General features: G+C 41.5%; 1 protein-coding gene across 1 annotated transcript in view; it reads left to right on the top strand.

Annotated features, from left to right (window-relative positions):
* The window catches only part of Zyg11b (zyg-11 family member B, cell cycle regulator), a 58,286-nt gene that overhangs the window by 7,905 nt on the left and 27,777 nt on the right, over positions 1–22,604 (top strand). Inside the window, exons 2-3 of the mRNA XM_031378123.1 lie at positions 12,953–13,118; positions 19,393–20,147. Coding sequence (XP_031233983.1) covers positions 12,953–13,118; positions 19,393–20,147 — 921 coding nt within the window. The remainder of the gene's footprint in view (positions 1–12,952; positions 13,119–19,392; positions 20,148–22,604) is intronic.

Here is a 22,604-nt window from a genome sequence, read left to right as displayed (position 1 = left end):
GATACTGTTGGAATTTTGTGTACTAATTCTCATTTTCTTATAAACTGCTTTTAGGGATTTATGAAATTGGTAAAAATAGTACATAGTACACCTTTAATTCCAGTATTTGGAAGGTACAAGAGGATCTTGAGTTTCAGGTCAGCCTGGACTATAGAGTGAGCCATGTCTCAAAAAAAAAAAAAAATCAAGGTTTGGAGCCGGGCAGTGGGGGCAGATGCCTTTAATTCCAGCACTTGGGAGGCAGAGGCAGGTGGATTTCTGAATTCAAGCCAACCTGGTCTACAGAGTGAGTTTCAGGACAGCCAGGGCTACCCAAGGTTTGGACTGTCGCTAGTCTTAGAGCACTTGGTTAGCATGTGCAAGGCCTGGGGCTAGATTCCCCAGGACCACAAAACAACTAATGATACATTTACTAAAGTCACATATTCATTAGAGTGCTTGCAAAAGCCACGTATTAGAGTATTAGTGTCTCCCAACTTTATTACATTTTAGTTTGCTTTTAAAGATTTTTTTTTTTTGGTAGCTGGGCATGCAGCATTCTTGGAGGCAGAGGCAGACAGGAATTTCTGTGAATTTGAGACAAGCCTGATCAACATATTGAGTTCTAGGCCAGCCAGAGCTAAACTACCTGTTTCAAAATAAAAATTAAAAACATGTTTTGTAGCATTGAATATTAAACTCAATTTTGTTCCAAGGCAGGTGTTCTACCTCTGAGCCATGTTCCTGTTTCATGAATTGCTGATAACATCTTTATTGTCCTATAATAGCTGAGTATAGATTATGTGAAGTATTAGTCATCCTGTAAAAATATACAGACAAATCACACTTACACAGGGAGGCGAAGGATGACTTTAACAATGCTCTCTTAGCCCTGGCTGCCCTGGGTCACAAAGCTCGGCCTTCCTCTGACTCCCAAGTACTAAGAAGGGTTCACTCCACCACCACCCAGCTTAACAGTGTTCTTCTAAATTATTTATTTACTCAGCTTTTATTTACTTGGAATAGAATAGCAGGGTGTGGATAGGTGCCTGAGGAGGTCAGAAAAAGGTGTGCAGATCCCCTGGAGCTACAGTCACAGGTGGTGGTGTGCTGCGCAGTGTGGGAACTAGGAATCAGACTCAGGTCTTTAGAAAAAGCAGCAGGTACTCTTAACCACGGGGCTGTCACCCAGGACCCAATAAACTTCCTTTTTCTTTTTTCCTTTTTTAATTTATTTTATTTATATGAGTACACTGTAGCTATTTTTAGACACACCAGAAGAAGGCATCAGATCCCATTACAGATGGCTGTGAGCCACCATGTGGTTGCTGGGAATTGAACTCAGGACCTGGAAGTCAGTTCTCTTAACTGCTGAGCCATTTTCCCAGCCCCTCTTCCCCCACTCCCCGCCCCTCTCTCTCCCTCTTCTTTTCTTTTCTTCATCTGAAAAGCTGGCTGCCATGGCCAGCCCCTGCTATCCTGGTCCTGGGGAAGCAGAGGTGGGAAGATCACCAGGCCTTTTTGGCTCAGGCATCTATCCGAATTGGTGGGCTCCAGATTCAGGGAGAGACTTTTCTTTTTTTTAAATTAGGTGGAGTACTTTTTAAATGGGATTTTTAAAAAGATGGAGTTTTATTGAATAAGAGTTTAAGGAAAGGAAAAAAGATTTCCAAGAAGGAGGGACAGTGAGAGGATTCATTAAGTGAGGGTACTTGCCACTGAGCCCGATGACCTTGGTCCAGTCCCTGGGACTCATATGGAGAGTTCCAGGCAGGCCAGGGCTACATAGTAAGAGCTTTTTCTCACAACAGCACTGTGTGGTATGATGACTTAGCTGGTCAAGGCACTTGCTATGCAAGCTTGGCAATCTGTGTTTGATCCCAAGAACCCATGTAAAGGTGAAAGGAGAGACTGACTCTAAAGTTGTCCTATGACTTCTGCACGTGCAGCATGGCACATGCATCCCCCCACTCCATACACCAAACAGAATACACAACAATAATAACAGGCTGATGTGGGTTAGTTAATAGAGTGCTTGTAGGAAGTTTTGAGTTAGATTTCCTAGCACTTAATAAACTAGGTGTGATGGTACATACCTGCCCCCAAAACAACAAAACCCAAAGGTCTTGGTATGTGTGATAGTACATACCTTTAATCCCAGTGCTAGGGATGCAGAGGCAGGCAGATGTTGTGAGTTTGAGGTTCTTGGTCTACAATAGAGAGATCCAGGATAGCCAGGGATACATAGTGAGACCCTACCTTTAAAAACAACAACAACATGTTGTTTCCAGAGGATAGGTACAACAATTTTATGGCCCTTGATATATGCTGATAAATACCTTCCATGAAGCACTTTGAAGGAGAATATATATGCTTTTAGCATTTAGATATCTTTTTAGGAACTAGGAAGATGGTTCAGTGGATAAAGGGACTGCTGTGTAAGCATGGGGGCTTGAGTTCAGGTATTTCACACCCATGTAAGTAGCTGGGCACTGTGCTTTGGGCTGTAACCCAGGTACCTACAGGAGGAGATGGGCAGGTCCCCTGGAGCATATTGGCCAGCCAGTCTAGCAAGTTAATGGCTATTTTGTTGTGTTGTGCTTTTGTTTTTGTTTTTCAAGGTAGGGTTTCTCTGGGTAACAGCCCTCCCTAGTTGTCCTGGAACTCTCTCTGTAGACCAGGCTGGCTTTGAACTTAGAGATCCACCTGCCTCTGCTTCCTACATGCTGGGATTAAAAGTGTGTACCACTACCACCCAACCTGCAAGTTGATGTTTTTTAGGCTTAGTGAGAACACTGTCTCAAAACACAGGATGAAGAGGGATCAAGGAAGACACTAGATGTCAACCTCTGTCCAGATACACACAAACACACACACACACACACACACACACATATACAAACACACACTCACTCACATGCACTCGTGAATGTTTCATTAACAAGCTGTGCAGCCACTAATGCTTTTATCCTAATTGTGGTAAAGACTGTCAGGCCTGTAAAAATTATCCTACAGTAACTGAAAATGTAGAAAGAGAGAAAGATTGGGAGAAACTAAGTCATTAAAACACTTGGCATATAAGCAAGAGGACCAGTTTGGATTCCTAGAACTCACATAAAGGCTGGGTGGGTGTGATGGCTCACCTGTAATCTCAGCTTCAAAAGATAGAGGGCAGAAGATCCCACAGCAGTCTGCCTAACCAGACTAGTCTTATCAGTGAGCTCTAGGCTTGACTGGAAGACCCTGTTTCAAAGAATAAGGTAGAGACCATTTGAGAAAGACTCCTGATAATCAGCCTTGGGCCTTTATGCATTACAAACACACAGCTGTGTCTGCATACATGTACACCTGCGTGTGAACACAAACTTGGAAAATAAGAATGCGAATGTTGTCTTTCCTGCTCAGATTTTGTTGTTGTTCCTCCCTGTTGTTATCTGAGGCAGTGGAACCTAAGAATATATATCTTTTGTCACTGAAAACCTTCAAGAAACATGACAACGAATCCACTTCTTTGTGAGTAGGTAGAAAATCTAGTAGGAATTAAGTAATGTTGTTGAATGACACTTGATTCTATACATTTTATTTAAAGATTTTTATTTCATTTATTATTATTGGGTACATACATGCTACAGTCTGGATGTGGAGGTCAGAGGACAACTTCATGAAGTCAGTTTTCTCCATCCTCCTGTATATGGGCTCTAGGGATCCAACTCTGATCTCAGTCTTACACAGCAAGTGCCTTTAACTGCTCAGCCATCTTGCTAGTACCCCCCAACCCCTTCTCACTATGCTCTGGAGACAAGGTCTTACATTGCCCAGGCTAGACTTAACTCTTTATGTAACCAAGGACAGCTGAACTCTTGGTTCTCCTCCCTTCACTTCCCAAGTGCTGGTATTGCAGGAGAGGATACATGCAAATTTGTGGACCCCTCTGATCCACATGAAACCTGATCCACATGGAACTTGCAGGCTAGATCCTGCTAGCCTGGTCTCATGGCTTTTGCAACCACGCATTGTATTGCACAAGTTAGGATGTGATCTGTTTCCAGGTAACCGTGTGTTTGTTAGTGTTTCATATATGGTAGGATTCAGCAAATAGTTGAATAAAGCACTGTGCACAGTAACACAACTCTGGACTTTCTCTCTCTTTTTAAAATGTATCTTTTGTATCTTTTTTTAAAGATTTATTTATTTATTGTTGTATGTAAGTACACTGTAGCTGTCCTCAGATGCACCAGACGAGGGCATCAGATCTCATTACAGATGGTTGTGAGCCACCATGTGGTTGCTGGGATTTGAACTCAGGACCTTTGGTAGAGCAGTCAGTGCTCTTACCTGCTGAGCCATCTCACCAGCCCCCAACCCTGGACTCTTATGTTGTATACTGCTTGTTCTTTGTCACTAAGATCTATTCACAAAATTCACTATGTTCTTTTTATCTAGAATGGTGTTCCAGTTATAAATATTAAACCATCAGGTATCCCCGTAAGCCTTACTTCCACTGTGAAATCCTTAGTTAATATGGCTTGTTCCCTTCCACATTGTAGTGTAACTTAATTTTTTCAAAACCTATTTCTAATGATGGTTCTTAAATGCTTTAATCTCCCTTTTAGTCCACCACCCAACAGAGGTAGTAGGAAAGAAAGGATACAGGGTCAGGATTGGGGAAGAAAGATTCTTTGGAATCGGTTTAGAAAGATTCTTTGGAATCTTTCTTTGTTCCTGTCTTTGGAAATTGGCAGTTTAGTTCACAGTGGCTGCTCGATCCACTCACAAACACTTCACAGATACACTAGCAGTCCAGTTCAGTAGAGTCGGGAGAGCAAACACTAACCAGTAGCAGTAGCATGACCTAGCAGAGACAGCTAGGCCTCAGCCTTGGCTCTAATCATCAGGAGAGACCTAGAGGGACACTAGGAGAAGTTCTCTCTCAGGGAAGCGAAGACCAGTGAAGACTCAAGACCTGAAAGCATTGCATAGCTAGTTCTATAAGCAAGCTAAGCAAGTCCTATTTATACCCTCCAAACATCACGTGTCCTCTGGGTTTTGCCTCAGCATGAGTGTTTGACATCACTCATCTGATATCACTGCCAATCAGCCTGAGTCTGCAGAAGCAACAAGAAACTGCAGTGCACTTGATGCGTTTCTATGGAGTCCTGACAAATAGAGCTCAACTACACAGTGTAAGGCAGACCAAGACCATGTGTGTCATTACCAAAGAATCTTTCATCATGCTGGGCAGTGGTGGTGCATGCCTTTAATCCCAGCACTTGGGAGGCAGAGGCAGGTGGGTTTCTGAGTTCGAAGCCAGCCTGGTCTACAGATTGAGTTCCAGGACAGCCAGGGCTACAGAGAAACCTTGTCTTGAAAACAACAACAAAAGAATTTTTCATCACGTGTCTTTTCACATGCTTGCTTTAGCAGAACATCCTCTCCCCTGTGTCTGCTTCAGTGAAACGTTCCTTCAAGAGTCTGCCTTAGTCTTTCACCTGTGTCCACCTCAGGAAACACATCTTCATATGTTTTGCCCCAGCAAAACACCTTCCAACATAACTGACTTTACAAAGAACACTTTTTTTGTTTTGTTTTGTTTTTCGAGACAGGGTTTCTGTGTAGCCTTGGCTGTCCTGGAACTCACTCTGTAGACCAGGCTGGCCTCGAACTCAGAAATCCGCCTGCCTCTACTTCCCAAGCGCTGGGATTAAAGGCGTGCGTCACCACCGCCCGGCTACAAAGAACCCTTAAGTTTACACTTCATTGTAGCAGTTATTTTATGGTGCCATGCTAATGAACCTTGTTGTCTCTCCAAGTTGTGAATTGTTTTTGAATGGGGGACCGGAATGTCTTTTTTTCAGCTTTGTATGATAAGCACTTAGTACATGAGACAGTAGAAAAATGTTGAGTGAACAAATGTGTGTGATTTGTAGAGAGTTGCAAACAGTGATGTTCACTTATGTGAGTTGTGAAAGAAGAAAAAGGAAAGTTGAACTCCCTGTTCCCAAGGGGAAGAGTCTGATGATAAAAAGTACTAGACCACTTTTTGGACGGGGATAGCAGGAGGACAAGATGTAATTACGAGTGTCTTCCGGTTTCAATGGTGGATCCCTCAGGATTCGCCACCAGAGGATTTAGATTTAACAAGGCTTACAAGATTAGGATTTTAGTTGTTGAGCCCAGTGATTAAGTTACCATTGTTTCTGTTCTAAGTCTGTGTGATGTTTTCCTTCACGCAGCGGAAGTCTGTGTGGTGTTTTCCTTCACGCAGCTGTACGACTGGGTTCAAGAGAGAAAGGTACGGTGGCAAAGCATGGGTTTGCCTGATGTGTACAACAAAGGCCGTGGGGGATTTGAAGCATGGTGTTGGCCTGGTAGCAACCTGCCAGTGGGGAACTTAGCGAGCTGGGTGGAGATGTTTCTCAAGCTCCAGGCCAGAGAGTCTCCACAAGATAATAACAAGTTGGCTATTGCCCACCTGTGCACGGCTGGCCAGGCCGCTGGGGCAGAGAGTTGCTGGCAGGAGCACAGGTACGTGCCAGTTCGTTTTTTAAAATATTTCTCGAAACAATGAGGTCTTGTGGCTGAGCTGAAAAAATTCTGACAGCTCCCAACAGGAAGAGCAATGGTTTTCTTCTGAGAAGTAAATGCAGCCCGGCAAAGCTGGGTTTCAGACATCATTCCCCCAGTTCGTTCAGAAAAGTCCATTTCTGACTTTGAAGCTACTCTATGTATTATTTACTATAGCAGTGCACACATCAAAGTTCTCTGTGCAGTGATGACATTAATATTCCAAACATCAAGGAATTCATAAAACTGGAAGTTATCTGCAGAAAACTTTAAAATGTTGTACACTTTATTCCAAGAAATAGAGAACTGTTTCTATAATAGGGACATATAAATATATTTTAGACTTTGTCTGATATTTGTCAAAAGTTTTTGTCAACTTTGTCATAGTAGTAGCAAAGTATCCATTTGACCAGAGGTGGGTGGCCATGTAGCCATGTTCCAATAAGACTGTACTAATATAAATAGATGGTGACAATTTGGCCAACAGAACATATTTTTCTTAACTGTTCTACACCATATACTTGATTCAGCTCATTATTTCTTCAATATTTTGTCATCGTACACCTAGGTCATAGTCAATCAATATTGGCTAGTTATGTACCTACTATGTCATTCATAAATATTTGTTGAATAAATAATAAAAACCTCATCTCCAAAAAAAAAAGTACTAGACCAGATATGCTTCCTTTGCCTAACTTGTTGATACTTTGACTTAGCATACATATTGTGTTTAACAGGAAGAGTTAGGAAGAAAGCCATATGAGTTTTGGAAGAATTATGAAGCCAGGCCCCTTCATATAAATATTTGGAAGCCATTTGTCTGTAATTTGTCTAGAAAACAAAATTCTTTTTACTTAGTTTTATATAAAATACTTTTTTTTTAAAAAAAAGATGTATTTATTTATTTTTTTTATGTATGAGAGAGTACATGGTTGCTGTCTTCAGACACACCAGAAGAGGGCATCAGATCCTATTACAGATGGTTGTGAGCCACCATGTGGTTGCTGGGAATTGAACTCAGGACCTCTGGAAGAGCAGCCAGTGCTCTTAACCGCTGAGCCATCTCGCCAGCCCCTGTTTTCTTTTTTTCTTGTCTTACATCCACTTTTTTTTGTTTTGTTTTGTTTTTGTTTTTTTCAAGACAGGGTTTCTCTGTGTAGCCTTGGCTGTCCTGGAACTCACTCTGTAGACCAGGCTGGCCTTGAACTCGGAAATCCACCTGCCTCTGCCTCCCAAATGCTGGGATTAAAGGTGTGTGCCACCACCGCCTGGCTCCCTGTTAGTTTTTTAACATATATTTTTATTTATGTGTGTATATGTACACGTACACATACCTGCACGTACTTTAGGGCTGGGAGATGTCTCTGGATCCCTTGGGGTTGGGCAGATAGACAGTGTGATCTCCAATGCTCTTAGCTCTTGAACTGTCATATCTGCAGGCCTGCTGCTCTTCTTTAAAAACATGCTCCTTTATGTTGTCCAGGCTACAGTGAACTCCTGCACTCAAGTGACTCAGCCTACCCAGCAGTGAGGACTGCAGAGGAGTGCCACTGGCCCAGCTCATAGTCTCCTTTTCTAGGGACATTGTTAGTTTTTCATTGTCAGTCATTGCCATAGTCTTAATCTTTGAACAATCATGTTTCTATGCTTCCTCTTAAGAATTATTATTATTGGTTTTATGAGTTAGGCTTTTATGTAGCCCGTGCTGGCTTTAAACTCCCATCACTCTGTCTTTACCTCCCAAATGCTGAGATTACAGTATTTGGCTCTCTCTCTTTCTTTCTTTCTTTCTTTCTTTCTTTCTTTCTTTCTTCTTTCTCTCTTTCTTTCTTCCCCCTTCTCTTTCTTCTTCTTCTTCTTTCCTTCCTTCTTTCTTCCTTTCTTTCTTTCTTTCAATTTTTTTTTTAAGATTTTTTTTAAAATTTATATATATATGAGTACACTATAGTTGTCTTCAGACCCACCAGAAGAGGGCATCAGATCATGTTGCAGATGGTTGTGAGCCACCATGTGGTTGCTGGGAATTGAACTCAGGACCTTGGGAAGAGCAGTCAGTGCTCTTAAACACTGAGCCATCTCTTTAGCCTAGCTCTCTTGTTTCTTAAAGGGTAGTAAATGTTAGCAAATTAAAGGTAAGTACTGTAAAAGAGATTACATTTTGTGTAAACTGACTTCTTAGCTCTGAAGAATATATTAACCAACTTTCACAGGAAGGACCCTTATTTCTCTGGTGCTCCAGTTTGCTAATAGTGTGAGGGTCTTGGTTGGTTACTTAGACATTTGCAATGCTAAGGATCAAACCCTGGGCCTTATGAGTGCTAGACAAACATTTTTTACCACTGAGCTCTATCTTCAGCTCAGGTCATGTAGCATTTCACTTTATTACAGTGCTAGAATTAGATCCAGGGCCTTCTTTATACTAGGAACATACTCTACCATGCTGCTACATAGGCAGCCTTTGATTTATTTATTTTATTTATTTTTTTGAGAGCCACTCTCACTATGTAGCTTTAGCTGGCTTTGAACCTGCAATGTTGCCCAGGGTGGCCTTGAATTTGCAATCCTTCTGTCTCATTTCCCCAGTGCTGGGATTACAGGCGTGTGCCATCACGCTTAGCTTACTTTAGTATTTTAGAACTGGTTTCCACCCACATTCCATTGATTCCTTACTACTGTCTTAGAAGATTGTCAAGATAGTCTAAGCTTCACCTTTTCAGATCAGGAAACCAAGATTGCTTCTCCATGGTCCACAAAGCTAGTAAGTAGCAAAGCCAGGAGACTCTAAGCCCGGAACTGCACTTTACATTATTAAACCTGTATCTGTGAACTATTCAAAGCTCAGGCTTGTAGCTAAGAGGGAGATAATGCTGAGGGGTCTCTGTTACTGATCCACAAATGCTCAGTGGTTACTGACCTAAACTTTTGTTTCCTAGAATAGCTTTATTATATGAGTTAAGAAGGAGGCTAGGAGATTTATTTTCCATTGGAGACCTTGGTCTTTTAATAACAGAACTCTACCTCCTTGCCCTTTAGCACAACAACTTGCCATATTGGCTAGGTTTTGAAGTGATACATGCAGAAAACTTGCTTTACCTGCTTTTTAACTTGGCATTTAGGAGTTTATGAATAGTAATCAATTATCTCTTCTAAAGGAAAGCAGCTGAGGATGTAGCTTAGCAATAGATCGAGTGCTCGAGTAGAGTGGACAAAACAAGACCCTGGAGCTAGGTAGGGCAGGTATTGTGGTGCACACCTTTAATTCCAGCACTTGAGAGAGGCCGAGGCAGGGGGATCTCTCTGAGTTCAAGTCCACCTGGGATACATAGTAAGATCTATCTCTAACAAGCAAGCAAAAGACTTGATTGAGTTTGAGCTCCAGGACAAAAACACAAACAATTCCTTTCATTTGTCCAGTAGTTTATAATATCTGTATTTTTTAAATGTGCACTGGTGTTTTCCCTGCATGCATGTTGTGTGATGGTGTTGCATTCTCTGGAATTGGAGTTAAAGTTGTGAGCTGCTATGTGGGAATTGAACCTGGGTCCTTTGGAAAAGTAGCTGTTGCCATTTGTCTAGCCTCTGGTGTCTGTATTCTCAAGGATGATGTCATCTCTGTCATTGAGACAGCTTTATTGACCTTCCTCATTTGTAAGATGTCAGAAGGGTAGAGCGGAGGGTTTGATTACATGGTTTCGGATGCTCGTTTCTAGAAGTCTGAGTAGGTGGAAGGTGGTAGGAAATAATAGCAGGCTAGGCCTGTAGCTCAGTGACACTGTGCGCAATCCCTGGCTGCCCAAGAGAAGCAAAATGTGTTGGTTGGGAGTCAGAGTGGGTCTGTGTGTACACGGAGGAGATGCTTGTCTGCCTGCAGGTCCTCTTTCCGTTCAGCTCTAACCTTGAGACTTAATATTTCCTTGTTGGTATGTCGTCTCTCTTTTCCAGGACTGAAGTACACCTAACAGTAACTTTGTGCTGGACAGCTCGCTTGTTTAATACACATTTGTGGCTATGATATAGTAGGTATTATTTTAGGCTTATGACTGTATCAGTGAGCAGAACATTTTTTTTCTGGTGGAACTTACATTCTATAATAAGCATTAACATTGACTCAGCAGTTGGCATGCTGGCATTACTTCAAGACTTCTGCATTTAGAGTGTAGTTATTCTGACAAAGGTCCCATGAGGTAGGTGCTGTTATTTTCTGTATTTTTTAGATCATGGACTGAAGTACAGGAAGACTAAGTTCTAATGAATTTATTGCCTAATAAATTTACATAGTTTTGTAAATGGCATTTTACTTTTGTACATACTTATTTGTTTCTTTATTTATTTATATGAGTGCTCGATTTGCATGTATGCCTGCATGGCAGCAGAGGATTTTAGTTTTGTAAATGCCATTTTAATTCAGACATCTGGAGTCCCAAGTCCAAGATATTACCCAGTCCTTCAAAAAGATGTTAATAAAAAATGCATTTCACAGCCAGATGTAATGATACATCACTTTAGGACTCAGAAACTGAAGCAGGAAGATTGAAAGTGAGGCCAGCTTGAGCTGCATAGAGTGTTCCAGACTTTTTTTTTTTTTTTTTTAAGATGAAGTGTGAGTTGAAGAGATGTCTCAGAGGGAATAGGAGTTTAGAGGACCCGAGTTCCACCCCAGCACTCACATCAGACAGTTGCCTGTAATTTTAGTTCAGTCTTCTGACTTCCTCGAGTATTCATGAACACGCAACACATTCATACAGACACGTACATGTCAATGAGAAGAAAATCCTTAAAATTAAAAAAAAAGAGAGAGAGACAAAAGCACCTGTGTACCTGTGCTAGGAAGAAAGTCAGCATTTAAGAGCACTCACTGCTCCTGCAGAGGACGACAGTTGGTCCAGCATCCATCTCAGACAGCTTATAACCTTGGAATTCCAGCTGCAGGAATCTGAGCACTCTTCTGGTTGGTCTTGGTCTCTCTCCCTCTCCCCCCCAATACATAAATAAATAAATTAATACTTGAAAAAGTCTCTCTAGTCTTAGGACTAGAGAGATGGCTTAGCAGTTAAACACTAGCTACTCCTATGGAGGAATCAGGTTCAGTTCCCAGTACCCACATGGTGGCTCACAACCTGTAATTCCATTTCAGGGGATCCAGTGCCCTCTTCTGATCTCTGTGGGCATGAAGCGTACATGTTATGTGTACAGACAAAACACACACATAAAGACAAATTTAAAAAGGAAATGATTTTCTTTTTTACATTTATTTATTCAGTTGAAATGAAGAGTACCTCATTCCAGTAGAAATGTGGAGGTCAGAGTACAATGTGGCAGGAGTTGGCTTTCTTCTACCACATGGTTTCCGGGAATCAAACTCATATCAGACTTTGTGGCAAGCACCTTTACCTGCTGAGCCATCTTTCTGGCCCCTAGGCCAGTCTTAATATAGTGAGATCAGTCTCTAAAATCAAATAATATCATGATGACAATGGATTAACTTCTGAAACTGTAAACAAGCCCTCAATTAACTGCTTTCTTTTATAAGACTAACTTGGACTGTCGAGATGGCTCAGCCGGTAAGAGCACTGACTGCTCTTCCAGAGGTCCTGAGTTCAAATCCCAGCAACCACATGGTAGCTCACAACCACCCATAATGAGATCTGATGCCCTCTTCTGGTGTGTCTGAAGACAGCTACAGTGTACTGACATATGATAAATAAATAAAAATCTTTTTAAAAAAAGACTTAACTTGATCATGTTGTTTCTCTCTCTCTCTTTTTTAAAGATTTATTTATTTTACATATATGAGTACAGTACATTTTGGAAGGTGTATAAGCTAGGGTTTCTGTTGCTGCAACAAAACATCATGACCAAAAACCAAGTTGGGAAGGAAAGGGTTTCCTTTTCTTTGGCTTACACTTCCAGTTTGCTGTTCACCATTGAAGAAGTCAGGGCAGGAACTCGAGGCAGGAGGTGATGTGAAGGGGTGCTGCTTCCTGGTGGGCTCTATGGCTTGCTCACCTTGTCCCCTATACCCAGGACCGCCATCCCAGGCAGGACACCACCCACAATGGTCTGGGCCCTCTCTCAGTCAGTCACTAATTAAGAGAATGCCTTACAGCTGGATCTTACATAGGCATTTTCTCAATTAAGGTTCTGTGCTTTCAACTAACTCTAGTTTGTGTGTCAGGTTGATATAAGACTAGCCAGCAGAGAAGGATGCAGATGTAAAAGTCAAAAGAATTTTGTCTTTGTGGCTGCACTCTGTGGAAGCAGGTGGGTCTCTGAGATCACAGTAGTCGCTGTCTGTCCTACGCAGCAAATAGTGAGTGAGTGAAAGAGTGGCTTAACCTCTGCTTTTCTGGGAACTAATTTCTTCATTCTTTGTGTGTTCCTTTTATGTTTTTTTTTCCTGCATTCCAAGGAGGAAGCCTCTCCCTACTCCTTGCTTGACATCTGCCTGAGTTTCCTGACCACTAACCTCGAGAAGTTCTGTTCAGCAAGACAAGATGGAACACTGTGTCTGCAAGAACCTGGAGTGTTTCCACAGGAGGTGGCTGATCGACTTCTTCAGACCATAGCATTTCATGGTAAATGATAAGAGATGGAAGAGTTCATCCTGTGCTGTTAGTTAGCACTGGATTTTAAAGTACTGCAGGGGCTTATTTAGTTATTTTCTTAGAAATAGTAGGAAAAGTCAGAAGAGGGGCTGGCGAGATAGCTCAGCGGGTAAGAGCACTGACTGCTCTTCGGAGGGTCCTGAGTTCAAATCCCAGCAACCACATGGTGACTCACAACCATCCATAATGAGATCTGATGCCCTTTTCTGGTGTGTCTGAAGACAGCTACAGTGTATTTACATATAATAATAAATAAATCCTGGGCCAGAGCAAGTGGGGCTGGAGTGAGCAGAGGTACTGAGTTCAATTCCCAGCAACCACATGATGGCTCACAACCATCTGTACATCTACAGTGTATTCATATACATAAAATAAATAAATAAATCTTTAAAAAAAAAGAAAAAGTCAGAAGAATCTAAGAAAAGGAATTCAGGTATTTTTACTTGTTTTGCTTCAGACTTAATGATTTTTTTTTTCTTTCCAGTTTAGGCAAAACTTTATCTTTCTTTTTTGATTTGAGAAACAATTCTTTAAAAGACACATGCACGTATATAGATTTATTTATATTACGTGGATGAGTGTTTTGTCTGCGTGTATGTATATCCACCTTGTGTATCCCTGGTGCCCTTGGGGATCAGAAGGTGCCAGGTCCCTTTGAATGGGGGAGTTAGGGATGGTATATGGATACTGGGATCTGAACTCTGGCCCTCTACAAGAACAGCAAATGCTCTTAACCACTAAGCCATCTCTTCAAGACTAAGAAGTGATTAGGTCACAAGGAACTTCTCTTAACTACAGCACTTCTGTTTAGAAGGCAACACATATATAAATACATATATCTTATCTTGACAGTGGTAGATTCATACTATTATGAAAACACTGGTTTTTGCTCTTGACTTTCAAAATGAGATATTACAGATAATTTTACATGTATTCTAAAACATTTCTTTTTTTTAAAGATTTATTTATTTTATGTCTGTGAATACACACTGTAGGTGTACAGATAGTTGTGATCCTTCATCTGGTTGTTGGGAATTGACTTTTAGTACCTCTGCTTGCTCTGGTCAGCCCTACTTGCTCCAGTAGACCCTGCTTGCTCAGTCCCTGCTCGCTCAGGCCCAAAGATTTCTTTATTATTATAAATAAGTACACTGTAGCTGTCTTTGGATGCACCAGAAGAGGGTGTCAGATATCATTATGAGTGGTTGTGAGTACCATGTGGTTGCTGGGATTTGAACTCAGAACCTTTGGAAGAGCAGTCGGTGCTCTTACCTGCTGAGCCATGTCACCAGCCCTCTAAAACGTTTCTTTAAGATAGTATCATGTGGGGCTAGCTTTGTGCAATGTTGGGAATTATCCCAGGGCTTTGTTTATGTTAGGCAGGTACTTCACCAACTATGGTACATTGAAAAACATTGGAAAATATATTGAAAAAGTATTATCTATGAAATTATAGTTCTGCAATTGAGATTTTTGTTGCTTCTATTTAAAATTTAACTGTAAAATTTAAAATTAAACAGGTATTTACAATATCTGTCCTTCTTTAGGGTTTAAAAACTGACAAGTAAGGAATATGATTTGCTCACAGTTAGGAGATAGAATGAGCAATTAGGTGTGGTGGTTTGAATGAGTATGGCCCCTATAGGCTCATATGTTTGAGTACTTGGTCCCGAGTTAAGGAAAGCATTTGGGAAAGGCTAGGGGGTGTGTCACTTGTGGTGGGCTTTGAGATTCCAAAAACTTATGCCATGGCAGCTAGCTCTAGCTCCTTCTGCCTGGTGCTTGTGGATCAGATGTAAACTCTCAGCTACTGTTCAGTGCCATGCCTGCCTGCCTGCTGCCACATTCCCACCATAGTGGTCACAGACTCACTGTCTGACACTAGCAGGCTATAATTCAGTGCTTTATTTTTATAAGTTATCTTGGTCTTGCTGTCTCTTAACAACAATAGAACAGTAACTAATACATTAGGAATTATAATTATCTCTGTTTATATATAAATGTTGGGACTGACAATTACAATGCTAGTAAGTGGTAGATTCCCAGTTACTTGCATATCCGTCTCTATACACATATACCTTCCCCACTGTGCCATACAGCCTTCTTATGTGTACCTAAGTTGTAGGATCCCAGTGTCATGTGAGAAGCCAGGTGTGTCAAGGGATGAAGACAAGAGGATCACTGTTGCCACCCTGAACCTTTAAAAAAAAGAAAAAAGAACCATAGGCTCCAGGTTCAGTAAGAGACCCTGTCTCAAAGATGACCACAGACAGTTGAGGAGGACACTTGAAAACCTCTTCTAGCCTCTGTATGTATCCTCCTATCCCCGTCCATAAAAAATGTAAGGAAGGAAAAAAAGAAAGAAAAATAGTGTTAGGTGTGAATCACATTATGCATCCCAAAGAATAAGGAAAATGGAGCTACATGAGCTATTTAATTTAGAAAAGAAAAAGAAAACCTATATTCCTCTGTTTTCACTATCTTGCTTTAGTCACATCCTGACACAGGAACTGGGTGGCTATCATTAAGTAGTATACGTGTTCAAAGTAGGTCACTCCCAAAGATGTACAACAATTTAAGTAATACCAGTATCCCTTAGTGATCATGCTCAGCATGTTCAGTATAATTTTTTTTAAGCCAGGTGTGATGGGCCTATGAGATGCCTCAGTGGGTAGAGGTGTGTCTGCTGCCAAGGCTGATGAGATAAGGTAGTTCAGTCCCTCAGATCCACATGGTAAAAGGAAAAACTTGACTTCAGAAGTTGTAGTCTGGCCTCCACATGTGCAGTGTAGCATGCATAGTACATACTCCAAAAAGTAAATAAATAAAAGCTAGGAGTATTGGCACATACCTAGAATACTAATACTTGGGAGGTGGGGGTGGAGGGTGGGGGGGAAGAGTCAGGAGTTCAAGGTCATCCTTAGCAACAGAGTGAATTTGAATTCAGTCTATAGTACATGAAAACTTAGTTCAAAAAAATTCAGTTGGGTATTTTATTAGTTTCTTTTCTTTTCTGTTGCTGCTGCTGATGTTTTTGGTTTTGTTTTGTTTTGTTTGAGACAGGATTTCTCTGTGTAGCTCTGGCTGCCCTGGAACTCACTCTGTAGACCAGAGATCCACCTATCTCTGCCTTCCAAGTGCTGGCATTAAAGATGTGTGCCAATTTTTCTGTTGCTGCTCATCACATGCATGTCTGGTGCCTGCAGAGGCCAGAAGAGGATGTTGACTTCCCTAGAACCGCAGTTATAGATGGTTGTGATCTACTGTGTGGGTACTGGGTATTGAATCTAGGTCTTCTGCAAGAGCCAGTGCTCTTAACCCACTGGGGCATCTCTCTAGACCTCGCATAATTATTTTGGCCAGTTTGTGGCACCTTGTTCACATAACTTGGAAAAGATGCACACACAAATAGAAAAGATTCATTTAGAACAAAACAAAAGTTTAGGTTTTGGATACACTACCGAGAGAGGCAGGGGACCACCTGAGTGGGAGAGTACCCAGGGGCCTCGGTTTTATTTGGGGCTTTACTTTGTGGAGTTTTGTGGAAGGAGGAGCTGGTCACAGGTGATGGTAGTGAGGATGGGTCTTTGTTTTGGATGACAGGTTAGGGCATTACAACCTTTTCTTTACTACACATGTCCTTTACTATGATGCAACTGACTTTAATCATATGTATGCCCAATTATGCAGAAACATAAGATAGTAAGTAGGGTATTCTTTCTAAAAGAGCTGTAAGAGTGCCTGGCAGCTTTAAGCTCAGGGCTTTGGAGGCAGAGGCAGGTGGCTCTCTGTGAGTGTGAGATTAGCCTGGTCTACAGAGCAAGTTTCTGGACATCCAGAGTGATTATACTGAGAACCCTGTCTCAGAAAACAAAAAAGAACCCAGAGAACACAGTTTGCCCTGATGCTCATGTACCCTTCAACCTGTTCAGGTAGGATTGATCCAGATACTGTTTGACATAGAATATGTTTGAATAGAAACAGGGTGTTGCCAGAGGATTGCTAAAATGAGTAACTTGTTTTCATTGGTAAAGCAGGTATATATATATATGCAGCTGAGTGCAGGTGAGCGTAGGGTCGCAGGGTGCCAACAGGTTGCAAGGTGCATCGTTAAGAAAGGACCGTGTTATTGCAACTCCGTGTGTCCAGAGTTGGTTGCTAAGCTATTCCCCACTCACTCAGTTTTTCTTCCCCACAAGTTTTGTGAAGACTTTTACATGTTTAATGGTATTTAAGCTTTGAACATGCTGGGTACATGCTCCACTGCTTAGCTACAGCTCTCAGACCCCCTCTCTCACCAGATGCTATAGTTCTGATGTGATATTGGCCATCTGCCAGCTTGAATGGCATCATTAGTGTAGACCAGCTGAGATGACAGGAAAAATCCTTCCTTTAACTTCATAGTATTTATTTATCTTGACCCAAATGCTTATACCACAGACTGGTCTTAGAGGACATCTTGTAGGTCCAGCTGTGACCTTTCTTCCTTAGTAGGTGTTGTCTGGTGTGTAATATTTTTTGAGACATGACTCTGAAGTGCCATAAACTTGCACCACTGTTGTCTAATAGGTCATGTCTGAGCAGCTTTTTAAAAAATATTTATTTATTTTATGTATATAAGTACACTGTCACTGTCTTCAGACGCACCAGAAGAGGGCATCGATCTCATTACAGATTGTTGTGAGCCACCATGTGGTTGCTGGGGTTTGAACTCGGGACCTTTGGAAGAGTGGTTGGAGCTCTTAACCACTGAGCCATCTCTCCAGTCCCCTGAGCAACTTTTTATTTACCTTGCTCATTTTATTTGCATTTGCCCTACACAGAAGACCTATAACTGCCTGGTGATTTTTGTTTGCTTGTTTTTTTCCCTCTTTTGAAAGGAAAAAAAACCTCTTACTTATTTTACTTGTGTGTGTGGGTGGGGGGTTGCAGGCAGACAGACAGACAGACAGGGTTTAACTATGTAGTGAACTCACAGTTATCTTTTTGCCCAATCTCTTTAGTGCTGGGGTTACAGTGAGTACTACTTGCTAAACCATTTTAGTGAGGTCTCAAGTGCTGGCTACAAGTCTGAGGCCAATCAGAGATACAGAGTGAGACCATGTTTTTAAAACAAACAAAAAACCCCAGCTTACTGGATAAACAAGCTTGCTGTCAGGCCTAAGACCTGAGTTCCATTCTAGGGATCCATGTGATGGAAGGAAAGAGTTAACTCCAAAGAATTATCCTCTGACTGCCATACCATACCATGAACGCACATGTGCACACATATAAATAATTAAATACAAATTTTAAAACTAACTTAAAAACAAATTAAAAAACTAAAGCCAGGTGTGGTTTGAGGCCAGCCTGGTCTACAAAGTAAGGTCCAGGACAGCTAGGCTACACATGAAACCCTGTCTATAAAACAAAACAAAATAAGCAAACAAACTAAACCAAAATAAAATGGTTTCAGATCTGGCTAGTGGGCTGTTTGTTTGTTTGTTGTTTATTTATTGAGACAGAGTCTCTATATAGTTTTGGCTGTCCTAGAGCTGGCTATGTGATAAGACTGACTTTGAACTGATAGAGATCTTCCTGTCTCTGTCTTCTGAGTGCTGGGATTAAAGGTGTGTAGCTAGTGGTTTAATAATGAACTCTAGCTATTATATCTACCAACTATATATTGTGTGTCTAAATATGTTTATATATGTAATAATGTATTGTGAACTTAAATTAGAAATATATTAGTATCAATATATTAGTGTAAAGTTTAAACCTTACTCATGCATAAACTGTGCAAAGTCTGTTGAAGATTCCCTTCCATGGTCACTTTGGTATCTAGATTGATGGAGACCAGCCCTCAAAATACCACAGCTCTAGAGCTTGAAACCTTCTCCTTTGTCACAGAAGGAGAAGAGAGCATGGGGAATCACAGTTGGCTCTCAGGTGCCTAAGCCTACAGCCCCTTACCTCTGACTGGCATTCGGTCCTGTCTAATTGTGAGGAAGTGCTGGGAAGTATAGCTGCCTATGTATCTAAAAGGTGAATCTCCACAATGTCCTATCCTGACTCTGCTGTTACTAGCTCCATAATCTTGGAAAGTTTTCTTTTGGGTCTTAGTCTAGACAATAATCTCTTCATCTCACCAAATTGTATCAAGTAAGTAAAATACAGATGCATGGAAGTATGTTAGTATGCGATGAAATTTTTGCAATTCTTTGCCTGTTTTTTTGAAGTTAAAATACTGCTTCTTTTTCCCTAGGTCTCCTGAATGATGGAACTGTGGGAATTTTCAGAGGTAACCAGATGCGCCTAAAGCGAGCTTGTATTCGCAAAGCAAAGATTTCCGCTGTTGCTTTCCGGAAAGCCTTTTGCCACCACAAGCTAGTAGAACTTGATGCCACGGGTGTGAATGCTGATATCACTATCACAGACATCATAAGTGGCCTGGGTAGTAACAAGTGGATCCAGCAAAATCTTCAGTGCTTAGTACTCAACTCATTGACTCTGTCCCTCGAGGATCCATATGAGCGGTGCTTCAGCCGGCTTTCTGGTCTTCGAGCTCTAAGCATCACTAATGTGCTCTTTTACAATGAAGATTTGGCTGAAGTTGCTTCATTGCCTAGACTGGAGAGCTTGGACATTTCTAACACCTCAATCACAGATATCACTGCCCTGCTGGCCTGCAAAGACAGACTCAAGTCTCTCACCATGCATCATTTGAAATGTTTAAAAATGACTACCACCCAGATCTTGGATGTTGTCCGGGAACTAAAACATCTGAACCATCTTGACATCTCAGATGACAAACAGTTCACATCAGACATAGCCCTTCGACTACTAGAGCAGAAGGACATCTTGCCCCATCTTGTCTCCCTCGATGTTTCGGGGAGAAAGCATGTGACAGACAAAGCTGTTGAAGCCTTTATACAGCAGCGGCCTAGCATGCAGTTTGTAGGTTTGCTGGCCACAGATGCGGGGTACTCTGAATTACTTACCGGCAAAGGACACTTGAAGGTTAGATTTTAAAAATTGTATTTTGTTTGACTGGTCGTTTTTTTTTTCCTAGTTCCTTAAGTCTTTATTAGGGTAAATGTGTAATATTTGAAACACTATGATACCAGGTATGGAAATAATTATATAACAGAAAGGCTTACATTAGGGTAATAATCCCAATTAAAAGTCCAGTGGGACCAAGCGTGGTGAATGCTTTTAATCCAAGCACTCACGGAGGCAAATGAAGGTAAATTTCTGTGTGTACATAGCCTGGTGTACATAGTGAGCTTCAGGTCACCCAGGGTTATAGAGTAAGACCCTGTCTTCAAAAAGTCTAGAGGGGCCTGGGGATGGAGTCCATTTGGTACAATGCTTACCTCTAATCCCAGTACTCTGGAGGCAGAGACAGGCAGATCCTTGACTTTGAGGCCAGCCAGGGCTACATTGTAAGACCCTGTTTCAAATAATAGTAATGATGATAATAATAGTTAAAATATTTGGGTTGGAGAGATATATGGCTCAGCAGTTAAGAGTGTTGGCTGTACTTCCAGAGGACTGAGCCTGGGTTCAACCCCCAGCACACCCACATGGTAGCTCACAACCATCTGTAACTAGTCCCAGGGGATATGATGCCACCTTCTAGTATTCTCAGGCACTAGGCACACATGTAGCCAGCAGACATATATGCAGACAGAGTCATACACATAAGTAAGTAATATGTATTTTAAAAAGGCATGGAGCTTCATGTCTATAGTCACAGCATAGAAGACTGAGACGGGAGGGTTTGATGCCAGCCTAGGCTGTATAGCAAGGACCAGGTAGTCAGGTCTGCATAATGAGGACCTGTCTCAAAGCAAGCAAAAAAGTACCATTAGGACTTTTTAATTCAGATATGTATAAAGGTTGATATTTCTTTGACTACTGATTTGACAGCTCAGGTTGAAGGAAGAGAGCTGAGATTGCCTGTCTCTTTTGTTAGAATTATTCAATTTAGTGTAATTGGTAAGAATGGTGTCTGAAATGGTTATCTCAGTATTGTGTTGTGATGAGTTTAGCTTTGCTTTTGGCTTTATGTGCCTGTTCATAAGGCCACAGTAATGGATGCAAATATCATTTCATCCATTTCATTTCCCACTATTTATGTGGGGCAGGTTTCCATTGTACTTTCATAAGCATTATTTGCTTTGGTATATCTATAGTCCTTCTTCCTCAGATTCCTGGGTGCTGGGATTACAAATGTGAGCCACCATATCTAATTTAAGAAAATGGTTGAGGGCTGGAGAGATGGTTCAGCAGTTTAGAGTACTGTCTTCCAGAGGACCTGGGTTCAATTCCCAGCACCCACATGACAGTTGGAGCTGTGGCTTAGCAGACAAGATCACTGACTGTGTATCCAAAGATTCCTGGTTCAAGCCTCAGCTGCTGAGGGCTTACAGCCCTCTGAACTGTCATTTGCTCTTACTCACCTCTTGCTTCCTCCCCCCTCCCCCCTCTCTCTCTTTCTCTCTTTCTCTCTCTCTTTCTCTCTCTCTCTCTCTGATTTCTACAGTAAAGCTCTAAAACCATGAAGAGAGAGAGAGAAAAAAAGAAGTCCTCTCTCAAAGAGTAGCCAGGGCTCTTAACAACACAGCCATCTCTCCAGCCTCAAAAATGATTTTTTAAGGGTCACAGCCAATTCATCTTAGTACCCGCTCTATGCCTCACACTGTTAGAATCTAAAGCTGGTGTGCTTCCCACTACACTCAGACCTCTATTGAAGTAGGTCTCGGTTTGGCTTTTCCTTGGTCTCAACCCCACAGCTGGTTTCAGAATTCCTCCTGCAGTTTTTGTCACCATTAGTTTCCTCAGCCTTGCACTTCCCAAGTCCGGTTCTTACGTTGGCCACCTTGTTCTTGCTGCTTGCTTTACCAACCAGGCTGTGGCTCTGAACTCCTAAGAATTCCTGGAAATCTGCTTAATCCAGTGTTAATGTTCATGCTTCATCCTACTGGTACTGGACACAGCTGCTGTTGCTTTCCTCCTTGGAGTACTGTACTTAGCTACTTAGCTTCTACGATAGCACACTTGCCTTGTTTAATTTTATCTTCCTTGTTCTGTTGCTCCTTATTTTCTTTTACTATGATTTCCCTCTTTTTGGGGTGGGGTGAGGTAGGGTTTTTGTTTGTTTGTTTGTTTTCCAGACAGGGTTTCTCTGTGTAGCCCTGATCTTACCGAAAAGTATGAGAGGCCATTATTCTCTTACTTTAGTTCTGCTTATTGAATTTCATTTTGTATGCTTTTTAATGTCTTGACTTTGATTACATTTATTTATTTATTGGGGAGAGGTGTGCATGCCTCTGCATGTGCATAGAGGTCATCTGGTATTTATCTTCTACATCATGTGGGTCCCAAGCATTGAGCTAAGCTCATCAGACTCCTTCAAATTGCCCTTTAGCCTCCACACGTGAACCACGGTACACATACCCTCAATAAATAAAG

This window comes from Mastomys coucha, unplaced genomic scaffold, assembly GCF_008632895.1.
Source record: "Mastomys coucha isolate ucsf_1 unplaced genomic scaffold, UCSF_Mcou_1 pScaffold18, whole genome shotgun sequence".
NCBI classification, from domain to species: domain Eukaryota; kingdom Metazoa; phylum Chordata; class Mammalia; order Rodentia; family Muridae; genus Mastomys; species Mastomys coucha.
This window is presented reverse-complemented; position numbering and strand designations above follow the sequence as displayed.